General features: G+C 41.5%; 1 protein-coding gene across 6 annotated transcripts in view; it reads right to left on the reverse strand.

The window, feature by feature from the left end:
* ZNF236 (zinc finger protein 236) overlaps nt 1–14,092 on the reverse strand; it is a 77,732-nt gene extending 63,640 nt beyond the window's left edge. For 3 of the 6 annotated variants that reach the window (XM_032120547.1, XM_032120536.1, XM_032120528.1), the window contains exons 1-3: nt 13,989–14,091; nt 3,371–3,513; nt 1,772–1,936 (exon numbers count right to left, since the gene is read on the reverse strand). In XM_032120547.1, the coding sequence (XP_031976438.1) occupies nt 1,772–1,936; nt 3,371–3,513; nt 13,989–14,049 (369 nt within the window). In that variant the 5' untranslated portion in view covers nt 14,050–14,091. Of the gene's footprint in view, nt 1–1,771; nt 1,937–3,370; nt 3,514–13,596; nt 13,691–13,988 lie in introns of those variants that run through there. The other 3 variants (XM_032120562.1, XM_032120552.1, XM_032120572.1) reach the window with 2 other exon arrangements.
* Nucleotides 14,093–17,441: the final 3,349 nt, after the last annotated feature.

A 17,441-nucleotide genomic window follows, 5' to 3' on the forward strand; every position in this document is an offset into this window, starting at 1 on the left:
CACAAAACCATTGAGCATTACAAGAAACATATTCATTAGCAACTGAAACATATATGTATTTTTGCATTAAATATGTATTAAAATGTTTGTATTTTTATAAATTTAATTTTCAAGCAGCAGACTGAATTTTAAATTGGAAGGCATCACACAACCTATTCTTCTGACATCTGCACCAAAGCAACAAACTCAGACCTGCTGCAGTGCATGAAAAATCACTAGTGGCAGAAACAGATATCAAGAACCACCCTTGGGTGTCTTTCCTGATGCTTAGTTTCCTTATTCTGATGTTTTTAGCAATTCATAAATCAAGTTCCCTTGATAATACCCATTAAGTCATTTATCATTACAGATATGTTAAAATGCAACAAAATTGTACTTAACTTGGCTACCTACTTGACTGTGCACATGACAAAACGTAAACTAAAATATGATTAAAGAAGGAATACAACCTCTACAGATGGCATGCCGGCATCTGTTTTAGGGAAAAGTGCAAACAGGCCTATTATCCCAAACTGACAAGTCAAAACTGCTGTTGATGCCTAAGGTTTTAACTTTCATATTTTTCAAACCCTGTGCTGCCTACTGTGTAACTCTGAAGTTTCTTGTAGCCTGTTAACTTCTGCTCTCTTGTGCTAGGCCTGCTCTCCAAGGACACTCAGACCGTCCTAGGCCCAAAAGTATAAACCAAAAGCCTCTAAAGGGGGGGCAAGCTTGGGGAAATTACATCATTAACTGAAGCTTTAAATGGAGAATTAACCCTGATATGCAAATGAACCAAACTTATAAAAGTGTGAAGAACTCTTGACCTGTTGTCCATCTTGGGGACCATCTTGGCAGTAGCCTCTGGCTCCCCAGAGTGTAGCTTTGAAGGCCTTTCAAATAAATATCTACCTTTATTCCCTTACTCTAGTCTAGTCTCTGTTTTTAGGTGGCCACTTCAGGCATCAGTTTTTTGGTGACCCAGGTGGGACAAGAACTGTATGGTGGCCACTGTAAGCTGTCAGCAATTGGCATGGAGAAACACACCACCGTTACAATTATGATTAGAAGTCTGACAATAAAAGTGCATTTTTGATTCAGCTCCCATTCTCCAACACCAAGTGCAATTTTGAAAAAACCTTAACTGGAGGAAGATGCAATTATGTGATGGAAAACTTGGTATTTCGGGCAGTGCAATCACCTCTGGCAATTGTAGTAATGCAGTCATGACTATAAAGTGTGCAAAATACACCACTATGTATTAACTGTTTGCTAAGAATTTAACCAACACCATCAGAATGGAAAATGAAACTGTGAGAGGGGAAGAAACAAGAAGTACTCTCAAGCAAAACAACCACTCAAAAATGGAGGTGGGAGCTGTAGATAAAGGAACAGTTTAATCTATTTCTATGGATGGTGAAAGTGCCTCACCATGACATCTGCCATCAAACATGATCACACATTATTTATTACGTGTGGGCTTATTAATGTAGATTAAGCCACAGAAACATCTTCAAAATAAAAGTATGTGTAAATAACCAATCAGTTAATGTTTATAATATGGTATCTATCAAACATGCACAGATTCTCTTTGTTCATAAAGACACAATGGGAACACTTACTTATATTTAGGATATTAATTTCCGTAACTAATCCCCGCTTAAAATTTTATATTTCTTTGGAACAAAATAATTTATTCAATCCTCCAATTTAAAGCATACAGGTAAGGGATTAAATACAACCACTATGACATGTCTTTTCAAAATTCTGTTATAAGGTTTCATGAAATTACCTCCTCTTTCTCATGTAGCATTATATGTGCTTTCAGACTGGCTACTCGGGAGAACTTCTTGTTGCACACAGGACATGTAGGATCCTCGCCATTGTGAGTACATTTGTGAAGGGTCAAGTTGAATTCAACATTAAATGACATCGGACACTGGTCACACCGGTGAGGCTGTTTGTTAAAATCACAAAAATAAAGACAAAATTCAGTCTTCCCATAAGCTACATATACCCTGACACATATAACCATACAAATCAAAATGTTAAACATTAAAAAAAAGAGCAATTCAAGTACCTACGTAGGATAATGATGCTTAATAATACCAATATTAATTATTTTATTTTCTTTGCATCTCAATACAAAAAATACAAAAACAGCATTACAAGAGCACAAAGGGAAAGAAAGAGGGGGAACTAAGGAAACCAGAGACTCAAAACTGAGACTGTCCGAAAAGAGCGAAGTTAGCAGGAGAGAGGAAAGAGCAAGAGACAGAAATACATTTTCCTTCTTTAACTCCGGTCACAATTCACCCAGAGGGTGGTTGGGCACTGGAACAGGTTCCCCAGGGAAGTGGTGACAGCACCAGGCCTGACAGAGTTCAAGGAGCATTTGGACAATGCTCTCAGGCATATGGTATGATTCTGCCCAAGACCAGGAGTTGGACTTGGGGATCCTTGAGGGTCCTATCAACTCAGTATATTCTGTGATTCCATGAAATCTCCTTAAGTAAAATTAATAATCAAAACAGCAAAACACTTAGTTTACACTAGGACTGACTGCTTTTCACTTGGCATCTGCACAATCAGTTTTAATTCTTTAAGAGCACCTTCACTTTTAGATGTAAAGGCTCTTACACATAAGTTTGCAATAGCATGGGTTTAACTTTATCAACTTTACAACACTGAAACTTGTGTAAGTTGTTCTTTGTATACATGAATTATCTCTAAGTGCTAAGCTTTGTAAAAATTAATCTGTATTTAGGGCTATCTCAAAAAGTAATAAAATTGTTTTCCTATTACATGTAAGTAGTTTTAGCTTTGTGAAATAGAAAGCAAGGGAAATAAATTAAATGCTTCATATTACAGATGCAACTTGTGGCGCAAGCTTCATTTAAAAAGCCAGCCTAGTCTTAATCACATATCTGTATTCTTCTCATTCTTCCCAAATTTGATTTGTAAGTAGCTAAAGTGATGACATTAATCTACTGATTAATACATACATACTAAATTAGTTCACTAGTAGGGTCCTGCTAATAAATATAAGCGTTATTTTCTTTTTATTGCTAATGTGTAGAATCACTTTGCAAACTATTGCAAAAAACTCATATATTTTCTCACCTACCTGAGTATTTTAAAAATCAAAGAAAATGGCTAAAATTAAAAATTACTGATCTGGAAACAATAATCCAATCAAAGGGTATCAAAGGAAGGTCCTATCTCAAAGGAAACATGAGAAAACAAGAGGAATGTCACAAAACTGAGGCCCCCAAGTAATAATTATTAGTGGTGTGACTGAAAAGAAATGGAAAAGACATCTTGTGTTAGCTTCAGTTGGTAGTATACGAAAATATCAATATACACTGGTTATATCTACTACAATTCATACCTTGTCATTTTGCTCATGATCCCTCATATGGCGCTGGAACTGGGTCTCTCTTGGAAAAGACAGCAAACAAACCTCACACTTATGAAAGTTGGGTACTTGGTAGGAAAAATCACCGTTCTCTCTTTTTGGTGTCAGAACAACACCTGCAAAACAAGCAACAAAAGATTTGTATGAAGTCACATTTCATCTACTTATAACTCATTGTAAAAAAACAGAATCATTTGAAGCAGAAACTATTCCAATTCCTCTAAGATTTTTGACTTACCCAACACTGTAACTTCAAGAGATCTTGAAGATCTCAGGCATAAACATTACTGCTTCCATTGACACAGGATCATCCAAATACATCCATATCTCAAGCTGCCAATCACTAAAGACATAAATAATCACCTCTTCCCCGTAATTTGAAATAAATTCTTTCTGTGCTTCATAAACACCCATCAAGTTCACAACAAAATGAAATGTTGCAAAAAACACTAGGTATGAGTAAGATACTGCCAGGGGTTACTACTAATAGTATTACATCACCTGTTTAATAAAGTTTTTTAAAATTACCTAGTCAGCAGTTCTGACTACACAGATTTTCTGCCCTCCCTCCTTGCTCTCTCTCTTTCCTTAAGAAAAATTTAGACATCTTTTCTTTCTTCTTCTTCTGGCATTATAAAACCTTTATTAAAACCTATTTTAAAACCTTTAGGGGTACAAAACCAACACCAATGTTTCAAACAGTTGAGAGAGATGCAATAAACTGCAAGTCTAAGTGTGTACACATTAATTCAAAGGAAAGAGATGTATTTTTCTTTGAACAGATCCAGTCTAAGCCCATACAGTTTTCTTTAAAACTCCTACAGTCATACAACTTTTGACATACAAGTTGCAAGCTTCTATATCCTTCTGCTCAAATGAGTGAAGTCAATCCTCTAAATACTTTATGATATAAGGAAAATATTAATCTAAGGAACTTAAGCACATTTTACATTTGAGAAGATACTCTATTACTAAGGAAGTAATCTTTATTTAAGAAAAAATTTAAGAAAAGCAACTGGCAGGAGGGGTCAACTTGTGCTGCAGGTTAGGGTCATGAAAGAGAAAAAAATCTATAGAATTCAAACACTGCCACAACTAAAACTGCATCAAGAACAGAACACAAAAAGAAGGGAACACTGATTTTATTATCTATACATGGAAGGCCTGATGTTTAAGTCAGTACTTTTCCCCACATATGTAAGAACTAGGCATAGGAAGTAACAACACCACAAGTAGAAGTTTACAGCATCCTGTTTAAATTTCCTCAGAGGAAACTGAAGATTACAATTCGTACAGTATTTCCACTCTACTGCACCCACTTCAAAGTCCTCTCTCATTCACCACACTATTTACAAGCAGAAAAAGAAATCAGTACCTTATGTCCTGACCATTTTTTTTTCCCTGCTAAGATTCTCATAAACAAACTTTAAAAGCTTGTAGTTGAGGCAGCTGTAGAAAACATTTCAGCACAATGTATTCTGGGCAAGAAATCCCAACTAAAAACAATGCCCTAGGGACTTATACTTCTCCTTTCTGGACTAAGTCACCCAATTAAATTTTGCTTTGCAAAGTTTCATTTTCACGTATTTCTCTGTAACACAATGATGCAAATATTACTAATCTTTATCATGTGTACACTTGCACTTATTGCACCTTTTAATAAACTGTAAATTCACAGTATGCAGACACTATCAATAGCAACCCTGAAATAGTCACATTTCTTCAAAAGCTGAAAACCACAGCTTTAATTACAAGACACAATCCTTTAAGCATCCTTGTGATAAATATGCCTGAGCAGAATAAAGGACACAAGATCAGTTTCTGTAAATAATGGCAACACAAGAGAAGTGAAAGAAAAATCTACTCCTATACTTAGGCTATATGAAAATGTAATGCACAAAGCTTTCCTTTCCCCTGGAAAAAGGAGTAATTGTTCAACCCCATGAAGGCCTGACCTCTACTTTAAATTGACAACTGAAAAATGATCCAATCCATGACTTTAGAAAGACCTTCAAACCTTCTCCTTGAGCCAAAGAGATTATCTTTAAACATTCACTCTTGAGATCAAAGGCACAGGACAATATGCAAATATAATGCCTAAGCAACTGAAGTAGCAAAAATGTAGCACTGACATCATCTAAGGTGCTAACTTCCCTATACTTTGAAACAAAAACCCAACACGCTCACTAGTTTCTGAATAATACTACCAAGTGGCATTGGTCTTGGGTTCATAATATTTCTATGTATCTTTTTTATTAAAATGTGTATCATATCTGTATTGACTGTAATACTGATTAATCTACAGGCTGCAAATGTTCTTCTTCAATTCAAAAAGGAGTTTAACTATAGAATGAAAAATTATGTATCTTGTAGTATTTCAACAGAATTTGATGACTATAATTCTATGAAATCAGACCACCTGATGCAGTACCTGAAAGTATTTTAGCTTTTCTGTAAAAAGACAGAATTGATCACCACTAAACTAAACAGAAAGATGAAACAAGTGCATAATCCTAAAATGTTTCACGGAAAAGAACAGAAAAACAGCCTGAACTTCGAAAAATGAGGAGTTGAACATATCACATCCCATGCCAAATCATCAGGAAGTTCTCAAGACTAGTTCATGGATGATCATAAACCCTCCAAGCTGCTCTGCCTTCTCAAAGGCACTCAGATCCCATGGAAGAAGAAAACAGAAGGCACCTATATAGAAAATGGACTGCTTACATCTGTAACATTTTAAGCATTACGCTTTCGAAGAAAATCTTTGTAACTCTTTCCAAAGCCAAATCTTACAGGGTTTTTTGGTCCTATCTTTCGTATTGGTAAAAAGCAAAGGGCTTTGGGGAATCAGGACTGGACCCTAGAATCACCAACTGCACTGTAAAGTCCAGCTTCTCTTGGCAGGTGACTCTCAGTGCAGAAATCCTTAAGGACAAGGCACAGCAGATCAGCTTAGGTTAGATTCCAGAAGTCTTCAAAGGCTTAGCTATTGGGAAATCAGCCTGAAGTCTGTTCTAGATAGTTACAGCCAGTATGTCCACAGAAACAGTCTAGTTTGGATATGAAAGAATTCTGAAAGTTCAATTGCTTCACTTTTATTCAAAGGTCAGGATTGCTATCTAATACGGGTTTAAATTAAAATACAAACTTACAAACTCATTTTTTATTCATTAACACTTCATCTGAAGTAGCCTATGGGAGGGATGAGACTAAAATCCTTTTTTCATTTGTATTGTCACTAAAACAGTCTGATCCTCTATCACCTACCAAATACTAGGTATTTCAGAGAGCTGCACAACTCCCTTTTATTAAAGACGTAGGAAGGGACTTTATATCTTATTCTTCTACTAACAAGGAGAGCATTCAGAAAAGTATTCCTCCTGAAATCAAACAATTGAGTAACAGCAAGGTTTAAACTGTTACACTGTGTCTAGAATTAGGAGGACAGTAAAAACAGGAAAGACACTGTCAATTAAAGAAGTAACAAGCAAGTGAGGCATATTTTGACTTTTCAGGCAGGTGTCACATGACTCAGGTCTGTTTTCATTTCAATCATAAAAAAAATTTTAAAAAATGAAATAACCATTTGACAAAATTTGTTTGTAAGAAGAATGAGTATCCCAATGAAAACTTTATTTACACTGATACCTATTTCATAACAAGTCAAAGTAATAACCTACACTACCGTATTTCAGATAAATACACAATAAAATAATCTTTCCCTATATCAGAGGAAAAATAAGTTTTTGACACATCAGCCTGGATCATCAAACAAGCCAAACACTGCAAAATACTGACTCTATCTTAAAGACCCATACTGTTGAATACCAGAAAAACACAGAGACAAAAGCAAGTTCAAGAAGTTGGCAGTGGGGTATGAACCCTGTACTTTTAAATGCACTGAGAAATTTGTCAATTAAAAAAAATGCAACAATTCTAAACACTCCCTGGGTACCTATGTGAAAAAAATCAAAATACTGACATAACTGACACAGCATTTGATGGACACAATTCATCATTTATCATACTAGCAAGCGTATCATAAATAGCCAATATGATGCTTATGCTCTCAGAAAAATATACGTATTAAATACGCACAAATTAAGCAATTTATTTATTGTCAGGTATACTCTGGCAGATGAAAACACAAGTCTGCTGTTTGTTAATGAATTAATGCCATCCAGAATGCCATTCGAGCCAAAACCACAGAATTAAAACTTGGAGGTTTTAGTTCAAGAAGACATTAACTGATTAAGCACATAATGTCAACACAATCACATGAAAGAACTGGCATGCTCTTACTAGAGAGCAGCTTCTTACTGGTATCTGTAAACAAACACAGAGAGAGAACACACAAAAAGAATATCAGAGTAACAAACCTCCTGAAAAGTAAGTGATTCTTTCAGGTCTGCACACTGCAACAAATGATAAACCTTGCTGAACAGAAGGAAAGCTACAAACATTTGCATTTTTTAGTATTAACTACACAGAAACAGTGCAGAAGCTACTGTCACTTTCTATTTTTTTTTCAATTTTCATGTTAGTCTAGCTGCAACATAAATCAACCTTATTCCTTCACAGCTTGGGAGAGACAGTCAAGTATCAATACAATTAACCTAAACAGGGAGCACTTAGCTCATTATGCACCATCAAACACATTTTTGTCAACATGCACTGTCAAACATATTTTTGTCTATATTCTTAGTTTGTCCAAAGTGCCCAAAACCAGCAGAATCAGATTTGCAAAGTACCTATCAATGATAACAAACTTCCAGTTTAAAGATGGTCTTACTTGAATACTCTTAATGTTACAACCTGTAATTTCTTTCCTGAATTTATTGTCCCTCACAGAGCAGCAGCAATCACTTTGGGTGAACTCAGCTGTGATACAGCCTTCACCAACACTTGACCTCAGGAGTTGAGTCAGCAAGCAGGTGCTCTCTGCTAGAAGCCACTGATGATAACTCAATGTGGAAGGAGGAAGACAGAATTAGAGCACTCCCAGCCATTCTCTCCTTATGTAAGCAGCACTGTGCCTCATAGCAGCCCACAGCCCTCTCTGCAAGGCGCAGATGGACTCATTCAGCTGTGAATGCAGCACAGCCTTATTAGATCTCTAATAACCTCCTCGAATCCGACTGAGAGGACACTGAAAATAAAACACTCAAGCTTGTGAAATTCATGGATGAAAACTTGTCACTGAATTTAAATGGCAGCTGGCAAGCCTAGGGACAAAAGGGTCTGACCCCATCAAAACCTATTTACTAATTTGTGAATGGAAAGAAACTGGTAGGACAACAGAACAGGGATGGCAATATTGACATTTCCTCATACTACACTTGAACTCATAGAACACAAATGATCATGAATCATTAGAACATTTTGCTTAGTTCTGCAATCATAAAACAGGTTATTTTAAATCTAGCTCAGCACTCCTAAACAAAAGCAGCAGGCATTCCCCCTGACTTCCAATGGGAAAAGCAGGGGAGAGACTCAACTCTCAGTCCACATATTGAGCCAAAATCCAGAAACCAATCAAGATTTGCTCCTGTAAGACAAGGTATTTTTATTATGCTTTGATCAACACTTAATCCGGAGTGCCAAGTAGTATTAGTCCACACACTTTGTTTCCAGGAACACACTGCTGGGATGGACATCCAGGGGCCAGTCACTCAGCATGTGCCAATACAAAGTAGTTGCACTCCTTTCAGGAGCAAAGATGAGTCCAGACAGAGCACAGCCACATCGCTGCTGCAGAGAAGCCAGACAGGACACAGAATTAACAGCTCCATCATAGCCAGTTAGAGGCTAAGTAGGTTGCACTGGGTCTGGCTGGGATAGAGTTAACTTCCTTCCTATCAGCACATATGGTGCTGTGTTTCAAATTTGTGACTAAAACAATGCTGCTAACATCACTGCTTAAGCTATTGCTGAACAGTGCTGCACAGCATGAAGGACTTCTCTGTTTCTCACTTTGCCCCCACAGTGGGTAGGCTGAGGGTGGGAGAAAAGTTGAAGCTAACACAAAGGGATATTCCAGGCCATAAACCATCGTGCTCAGCAATATAAACCTGGGGGTAGTTCTTCCAAGGTAGTGTTCTTTGCTCAGAGAGAGCACCAGACTGCACTTCTGTGAGAGATGGCAAACATTTACCTTTGCATCACTTGGTTGGACTTTTTTGTTGGTTGGCAATTTGGTTGGTTTGGGGTTTGTTTTTTTGTTTTGTTTGGGGTTTACCTTTTTTTTTTTTACTTTTTCCCTTTATTTCTTAAACTGCCTTCATCTTAATCTACAAGCTTTTTCTTGCTCTTGCTATTCCCATTCTTTCTCTCACTCTACTTTTCTTTCAGGAGAAAGTGAGTGAGTGGTTGGAGGGTGCGTAATTGCTGGCTGAGGTAAACCCACCACACAGACACACCATTCACATCATTCTAACCTACACAGACAGCTGAAAATTGGCATTTCCTCAAGTAAGTTCAATAGCTTCATTTGACATTCAGGCAAATATGGCTACATTTATTAGTAAATACTCCAGGAGCTACACTTTTTTTGACAGCTGCATATGAACACACCAAGCTACCATTTTTCAGCTGTTTGTTTTCACGTGATTTGGATTTCTCATGGTTGAAACCACGACCTTTACCTGTGTCCAGTCACTACACTGTTAACAGAAACTTCTGAATGAACTGAATTATTTACTACATGATCTTCCCTCTTCCAAAGAATGAACATAATCCAACTGCAGCAATAAAACTCAAAAGAGGGACATGAAAGATTTCAAATAGAAATTTTAATTATATTTAGAAGCACTTAATGTGTAGGAATAAATGAGGTATGAAGACATGAGCACACATGCAACAGGAAATAAAATTTCTGCAACTGGCTGAAAGCTATGGACATGGGACAGAACAAGGGCTGAAGCTATCACACAGAACATAGATTACTTGGGAAAAGACAGGGATATTATTTCAAGTATAGTGAGGAACTAATGTGCAATTAAAGCAGGCCAGTGTAGTCTGAGTTTATCATCTTTATCACCCAACACGCCCCTCGTACATAAATGTGGATTGTTTTACTGCGGAACAGTGAGGTGACCAAATAACAGTATCACCATAAAGCCTAAATATTAACTTTTCTAAGGCAAAAGTTTGAGCAGTTGTTCCTCCCGTACGTTTTCAAAAGGAATTACCTATACCTATTTAAGAGATTTAGGGCACACCACACAAGCAGTACCACAACCTCTTCATTCTTGCCTACACAACATCACTCACCTACTCGTCTCTTGTCAGTCAGAGGTCACCACATAAAACCTTAATGCACAACTACTAAAATAATCTACAAAAAAAAATTTGATAAGACTTAACTGGTGAGTTCAAATTTTATTTTTCTTCAGTTATATAAAATTGGAATGTAAAGCCTCTAAATTGACTTTTCCCTAAATCAGTGTACCCACATCCTAAGTGCTGCTAGATGACTGACAGGCAGCAGACAAAATACAGCCAGGTCTGCAGAGGCAGACTTAAAACTATGTCATCTCTGTGTTTCTTAGCTTTGTCCATTTAATATCTATCACTCTTCATATGTGAATCCTGTTACAATTCAGGCCCTCTGAAGACATGAAATACTCAAGTTTTAACTGCACTCATAGAGGAATTCAGTTCAAACATGTTTAAAAGTAGCCCTTGGGTTTAATAAAGGACATACACTCTTGGCTTAAAAACTGCTCCAGTACACCCTGAAATATTTATTTTGCTGTTCAAAGCATTCCTTTTGAAAATGATCAGATAGCAAAAGTCAAAACCACTCATTTCATGTTGCTGCTATTCAGTGACAAACATCACAGGTAAAAAGAGAAAGGGTCTCTCTGTGGAAGGAGACTCCACAACTCCCTTGTGTAACCAATACCTGTGCTCAGTCACCCTCACAGTAATGAAGGGTTTCCTTATGCTCAGACAGAACCTACCATGTTTCAGTTTGTACCCAGAGAGGTCAATTTGAGCAGTTCAACTGAGTTTCAAGACAAACAAAAAGTTGCAAGATAGTTTCGGGAAAACACTACAATGCCAAAAGAGAAAAAGGATTTTTTTTAAATACCAGCTATTAAGGTCAAGATATTATTTTGACTATTGCTGCCTAGTGTTCATTTTTTTATCCAACATATTTCATTTTCCTAGAGCAAAGAACTTGTTTTAGTCTTTGACATGCATGGTGGTTAAAGAAGTCAAAGGAAGCTACATAAAACATTATTGATTCACCTTTATTTTCTCCCAGAGCTGTATTACCCTAAATATACAGACTGTACAACTACAGAGAGCAACACTTCCATGAAAGATATCAACATAGCATGACTGTAGGAATTCCAAGGACCACACTTAAAAAAACCCACTTAAACCCATGCAATTTCCTAAGTAAAAGATACGAAATTTATTTTTGTAAACACCTGTTTTCTAAATAAAATTTCTCCTGGTAAAAGTGAAATCTATGAAATGCACAACCAGTTTTCAAAGTCTGTATCTGAACAGGACAAACAGCCAAATGTCCTGAACACATAAATTTCCCAGATTCAAGATGTCCTGTTCAGCCAGAGCTTCCTCATTCATGACCTTTTTTTGTCACAGAGAAATGCAGAAAAAAACACTATGCTTGCCAACACTGACTTTGCTGCTTTCCCAAACTGCTGAAATCTCAAGGATCAAAAACACCAGCATCCACAAAACCTGCCTGTTTAGGCAGGTTTTCTTACAGTTCTCTCTGAATCCCTGTAATAGCCCTAGACTCTGTAATTCTCAACAGCTGTCTGCATTCAAACCACCTCTATGAAACAGTATCATTAATAAATTGGCAAATTTCTTTTAAAAGAAATAAATATGTGAAAAATAGAGACTATGACGAAACTCACAGTAAGTCTTGTCAGCCATACAGTTCTCTTACTATAGAAATAGTCTAAGATCAAGGTCCAACTATACGCAAAATGAATACAGCTACTAGGCTGTATTTTTCTGGACAGCTTGTCTCAATTCCCATCCTTTTCTCATTTGGACATTGCAGTATTACTACAGGAGTTCACACACGTATGACACATGCATACCCTTCCAAAAACTACTGGAGGACTAAGTAGATCTTTAAGTAGATTTTTAGTTTCAATAATAAAAAAAAAAAACCCAAACCCTCAACATCCAAAGCTGGCAACAGCAAATGTTCTTTGGGACCTTCTTTATATTCTTATTACCTAGTGATCAAAAGCTGAGATCAATGGCCACAACAGAATTAACAAAAAAACCCCCAACCACTGCTGGTAGGAACGTGTGGCCCATCTGGCTTTCCATACTGTAGAAAACATCTTGCCCAACTTCCCAGCTCTCACATAACAATACAGCTTTTTCTCTGCCTGTCAGCACATTTCAATTCTACAGAAAAGTATTCCACAGTAGGCTCACCTACACATTCCCCTTACAGAGCCAGAGCTCATGTGCAAGCATTGAGAAAACTAAAAATTCTAAATATATACAGAAAATATTAATTGGCTGACTTTTCATGACTGAAATAGGCATGGTATTCAAATACTTTATGAAATCTCTCTCCACTCTATCTCTTAAAAAACACATATTTAAAATAAACACCTACTGCTACATGCTTGTGCTGAAGAAGTCACTTATGAGGGCTTCAGGCCTACCTGAACAACAGTATTTTTTTGTCTGTGGGCCTTCCGATATTGCTCACAGAACCACAGTAACATTAGCAGGAATGAACTACACAACAGAGCCATAAAACTCACCAGCTACCAACTGCTGTCAAAAAAAAAAAAAAAAACAACCAAACAAAAAACAAAAAAAGACACGCCAGCTCATCAAACTAGTCCTGTCCTGAAGTACTCTCAAGGTATCAACGGCAGTAAAATATAATCAAAAGTTTTAAAATCAATGCGTGAGACTAGTACATGTTGGGAGAGAAAACCAGTTTTGTTTGGGTTTTTTTTATACATATATTCACAAAGAAAACTACTGCAAAGGTGTTTTTAAAGGAAAACAACAATAAACTTAAAAATAACGTCCTCCTTGCAAATCAGAGAGATGGACGAGTTGAACCTCATTTTCCATTTGTCTATCATCCTTTATTCGGAGCTCTCGTTAATTTGGCCGGGGGAAGGAGGGGAGGGAGAGGAGCAGCGGAAGGAGCCAGAGTCGTCCCGTCCTACCCGCCGCAAGCCGGCCCGGACAATTCCTCCGGCCCTCCCCGCCGGCCCGGCGCCGGGACCCGCACCGCGGCAGGAGGAGGAGGAGGAGGACGGCCAGGCCCGACTCCTCCACCGGCCATTACAGCCATGGCCGCCGCTCCCCCAGCGGGAGACTGCGGGGAGGCGGCGAGGCCGCGCCGGCCCGCTCCGCCGCTGCCCGCCCGGTATCATTCCGCAGGGCCGGGGCCGGCTCCCTCCGCTCTCCTCTCCTCCCCTCCGCCTTCTCGCCTGTACCCTCGCACAATAGACCCGGCCTTCCTCCCCCATATCCGGGGACTATATGCGGAGCCCGCGGAGGCTTCTCACCTCCCACCCCCGGGCGCGGATCGCGCTCGCCCGGCCGCACTCGTTACCTGCCTCGGCGCCGGCCTCGCCACTCTCCCCGCCGGGCTCGGGGGGCCGCTCCCTCGGCATGGCCGCCCCCAACCCGTGCCTCCTGCCCCCCCCCCCCGGCGCACGCACACACCACACACACACTCTTGGCAACGGCGGAGGGGGGGACAGCGGGGCGGGGACGAGCGGGCGGGCCCGGCCCTACACACGGGCTGCGGGGGGCGGGCGCCGGCGCTCCCGGGGGGAGCGAGCAGGGGGGCGAGCGGGGCAGCGGCGAACTCACGACAGGGCCGGGCGGGCGGGGGGCGCACGGCGGGTGAGGGGCGCACGGCGGGTGAGGGGCGGCGGCGGCCCCCGGTGCGCATGCGCCGGCTTCTGCCCGGGGTGGGGGAGGTCGGTACATCCGGGTGCGGCAGCGGGCGGGGCCGGGAGGCCTCCTTGGTGGAGCGGGCCCAGGAACGCGGGTCGGCCTGGTCGGGCTTTGGCGCAGCTGATCTGCCTGCCTATGGCTCCCATCTGGACGCGTTCCTGTGTCCCTTGCTGTAGCTGATCCTGCCTTGGCAGAGCGGTTGGACTGGGTGATTTCCAGAGGTCCCTTCCAACCCTCACAATTCCGTGATTCTCTGAGGATGGGGTCTCAGAGCCTGAAAGCAGGACTCGGCCAGAACCGCGTGGTTTATGGTCTGAAACTGTGTCGGGGAAGATTAGGTTGGATATTAGGTACTAGGGAAAGGGTTCTCCACCTGGAGGGTATTGGGGCACTGGAACAGGCTCCCCAGGGAAGTGGTCGCAGCACCAAGCCTGACAGAGTTCAACAAGTGTTTGAACAATGCTCTCAGGCACATGGTTTGATCTTAGGGCTGTCCTGAGCAGGGCCAGGAGTTGGACTCTGATCCTTGTGGGTTCTTCCAGCTGTGGATATTCTGTGATTCTGTTCTCTGTGGGTGACTGTTCCCTGCCTTTCCCTCCCATGCCCTCCATAAATTCTACTTTAAGGCTGAGGGGCACACAACATGAGCACAGGTGTTATAAACAAAGTATGTAATTCGTGCTACTATGTATAAAACTGAAATGTAATTAGACCATGCAGAGACAGAGTTTCAAAATTGTTGGGGTCCCCCCCCCCCCCCCCCGGACGTGTAGCCCTGGGAGAGGGGCCCTGAGGGCACAGACACGGGGTTTCCCTGCCCCTGCTCAGCCTCGTTCCCATTGGTTGGTTTGTGTTCCCTGCGCGGGCAGAAGGACCCTTGGTCCCGTGCCTGGAACAGTTCCTGGGCAGAGCTCTGGCCATGTGGCTGGAGAAATAAACATCTCTGAAACAGCTATCAAGAATCCGTCTGTCCATATATATTTCTTTTCCACGGGACTCCTGGTTTGATATATGCGTGTTACAGTATCCCCTCTGTAACACAAATGGTGGGGAATTGCGAGCAGAACGATCCCCGATCCCTAAGCGACTGATTTGTGTGAGTAAACCCTAGAAACTTTGGATTCCTCTCCTTGATTTTGTTTTGCTATTCCATATCTAAACTATGGAGGAAATGTGGGAAGACTCTTGGCTCTCAGAGCCACATATGGACATTTATCTTAAAATGATTCTTGAACAACAATTTGTAAATTTTAGCTTGATTCAAGCTCAAAAAGAACTGAAACACTTCCTGGCATGGTTGTTTAAGAACTTTTTCTATGTTTCTTGGGTTTTAATTCTTACCAAGGAGTTTTGGAACACCGCTTGGTCACAGTTAATTTTTGAGTCAAAATATATGCCGATGGAAGAATATTTTCATGAATATTATTTAATTACCGAGACTGTTGAGCAATGTCAGCTGTGTCCTGGCGAAGGGAAGCCTGGCGCAGGGACCATGCAACCTCGGCCACGTGCACCGAGCGCTCTGCGAGCAGCAGCGAGGCAGTTCCCGCGTGCGGGCGGAGCCACGCGAGCCGCAGTGTCGGTGGCGGAGCGAGGCGCGGCGGGAGCAGCGGGACCCGGCAGTGCCCGCACGGTCCCGCGCAGCGCGTGGTGGAGCGAGCCCCGGGAACACCTGACCGAGAGGGGCGGCGCGCGGGCGGCGGCTGGCGGCGGTGGCAGTGGAGCAGAGCCGCGCCCAGCCGAAATATGCGCTGGAGCAGGGCGCGGGGGGGCCGCCGCTCGTTGGCCCGGCTGAGACGTGGGTGCAGTGCCCGGCAGCGGCAGTGAAGCTGCGACCAGAGGAGGCGACACACGGAGAACTGAGCAGCGCGGCCCGGCCCGGCCCGCGCAGCCCCGAACGCGACCCCGGGAAGAGCGCGCAGGCACCAGCAGCCCCGACAATTCCAACACGGGAGCGACCAAAAAAGAGAGCAAAGACGCAGCGAGACAGAAAACAGCAGCCACTCGGAAAAAGGAAAAGATCATAGTAGCTAAGACCTTAGGGATAGTAAAATGGTATAATGTTAAGCAAAATTATGGTTTTATAACGAGGTGTGACAACCAGCAAGACATATTTGTGCATAGAACTGCTATTAAAAAAAATAACCCTGAAAAATGCATCCCAAGCTTGGGAGATGGAGAGGTGGTGGAATTCAAAATTGTACTAGGTAGAAAAGGGTTACAAGCATCGCAGGTCACTGGGCCTGATGGTGTTCCTGTAAAAGGCAGTATATATGCTAAAAATCGTAGTCATGTTGGACAATATCTCCATTGTAAGCCCCCCCTACAGTCTCCCTTTCCTAATCCCACCTTTCCCTTTTACCCTATGTCTTATTACCCCCAGTGTATTCCCAATCTGCTTTTTCATCCATGGTTTCCCTCACAAAACCATACCGTTGCCAATTGTTTCCCCAAAAATCCCTTTCCAGTGCCAAGTGGGGATGAAAAGGGGGAGGGAAGAAATTAAACCCTCTCCTGCCTCAGTTTCCCCACAAAGCACGCTCAGAGAGTTCTGTCTCCCTTCTGTCAGCCCTAAGATGTTCCACAGAATCTGTTTGGACATTTAAAGACTCAGGAGGGTGGCTTGTTTTGTTTTGAAACTGTTCTTGTTATGTTTATCCAGTTGTTTTCATTCTCCTTTTATTAAAATAAAATGGGTGAGGTGTTGGAGTCTCCTCCCCCGGCCGTGTAGCCCTGGGAGAGGGGCCCTGAGGGCACAGACACGGGGCTTCCCTGCCCCTGCTCAGCCTCGTTCCCATTGGTTGGTTTGTGTTCCCTGCGCGGGCAGAAGGACCCTTGGTCCCGTGACTGGAACAGTTCCTGGGCAGAGCCCCGGCCATGCGGCTGGGGAAATAAACATCTCTGAAACATCTACCAAGAATCCGTCTGTCCATATATATTTCTTTTCCATGGGACTTCTGGTTTGATATATGCATGTTACAGTATCCCCTCTGTAACACAAAATCCCTCCACCAGCCTGGCTGAGAGAAAAATTTCACAACACTAAAAGAAGTTCTCTCACAGATGTAATCAATAAGTGAGGATTCCACCCAGGTGGGGTTGG

This window comes from Corvus moneduloides, chromosome 1, assembly GCF_009650955.1.
Source record: "Corvus moneduloides isolate bCorMon1 chromosome 1, bCorMon1.pri, whole genome shotgun sequence".
Taxonomy (NCBI): Eukaryota; Metazoa; Chordata; class Aves; order Passeriformes; family Corvidae; genus Corvus; species Corvus moneduloides.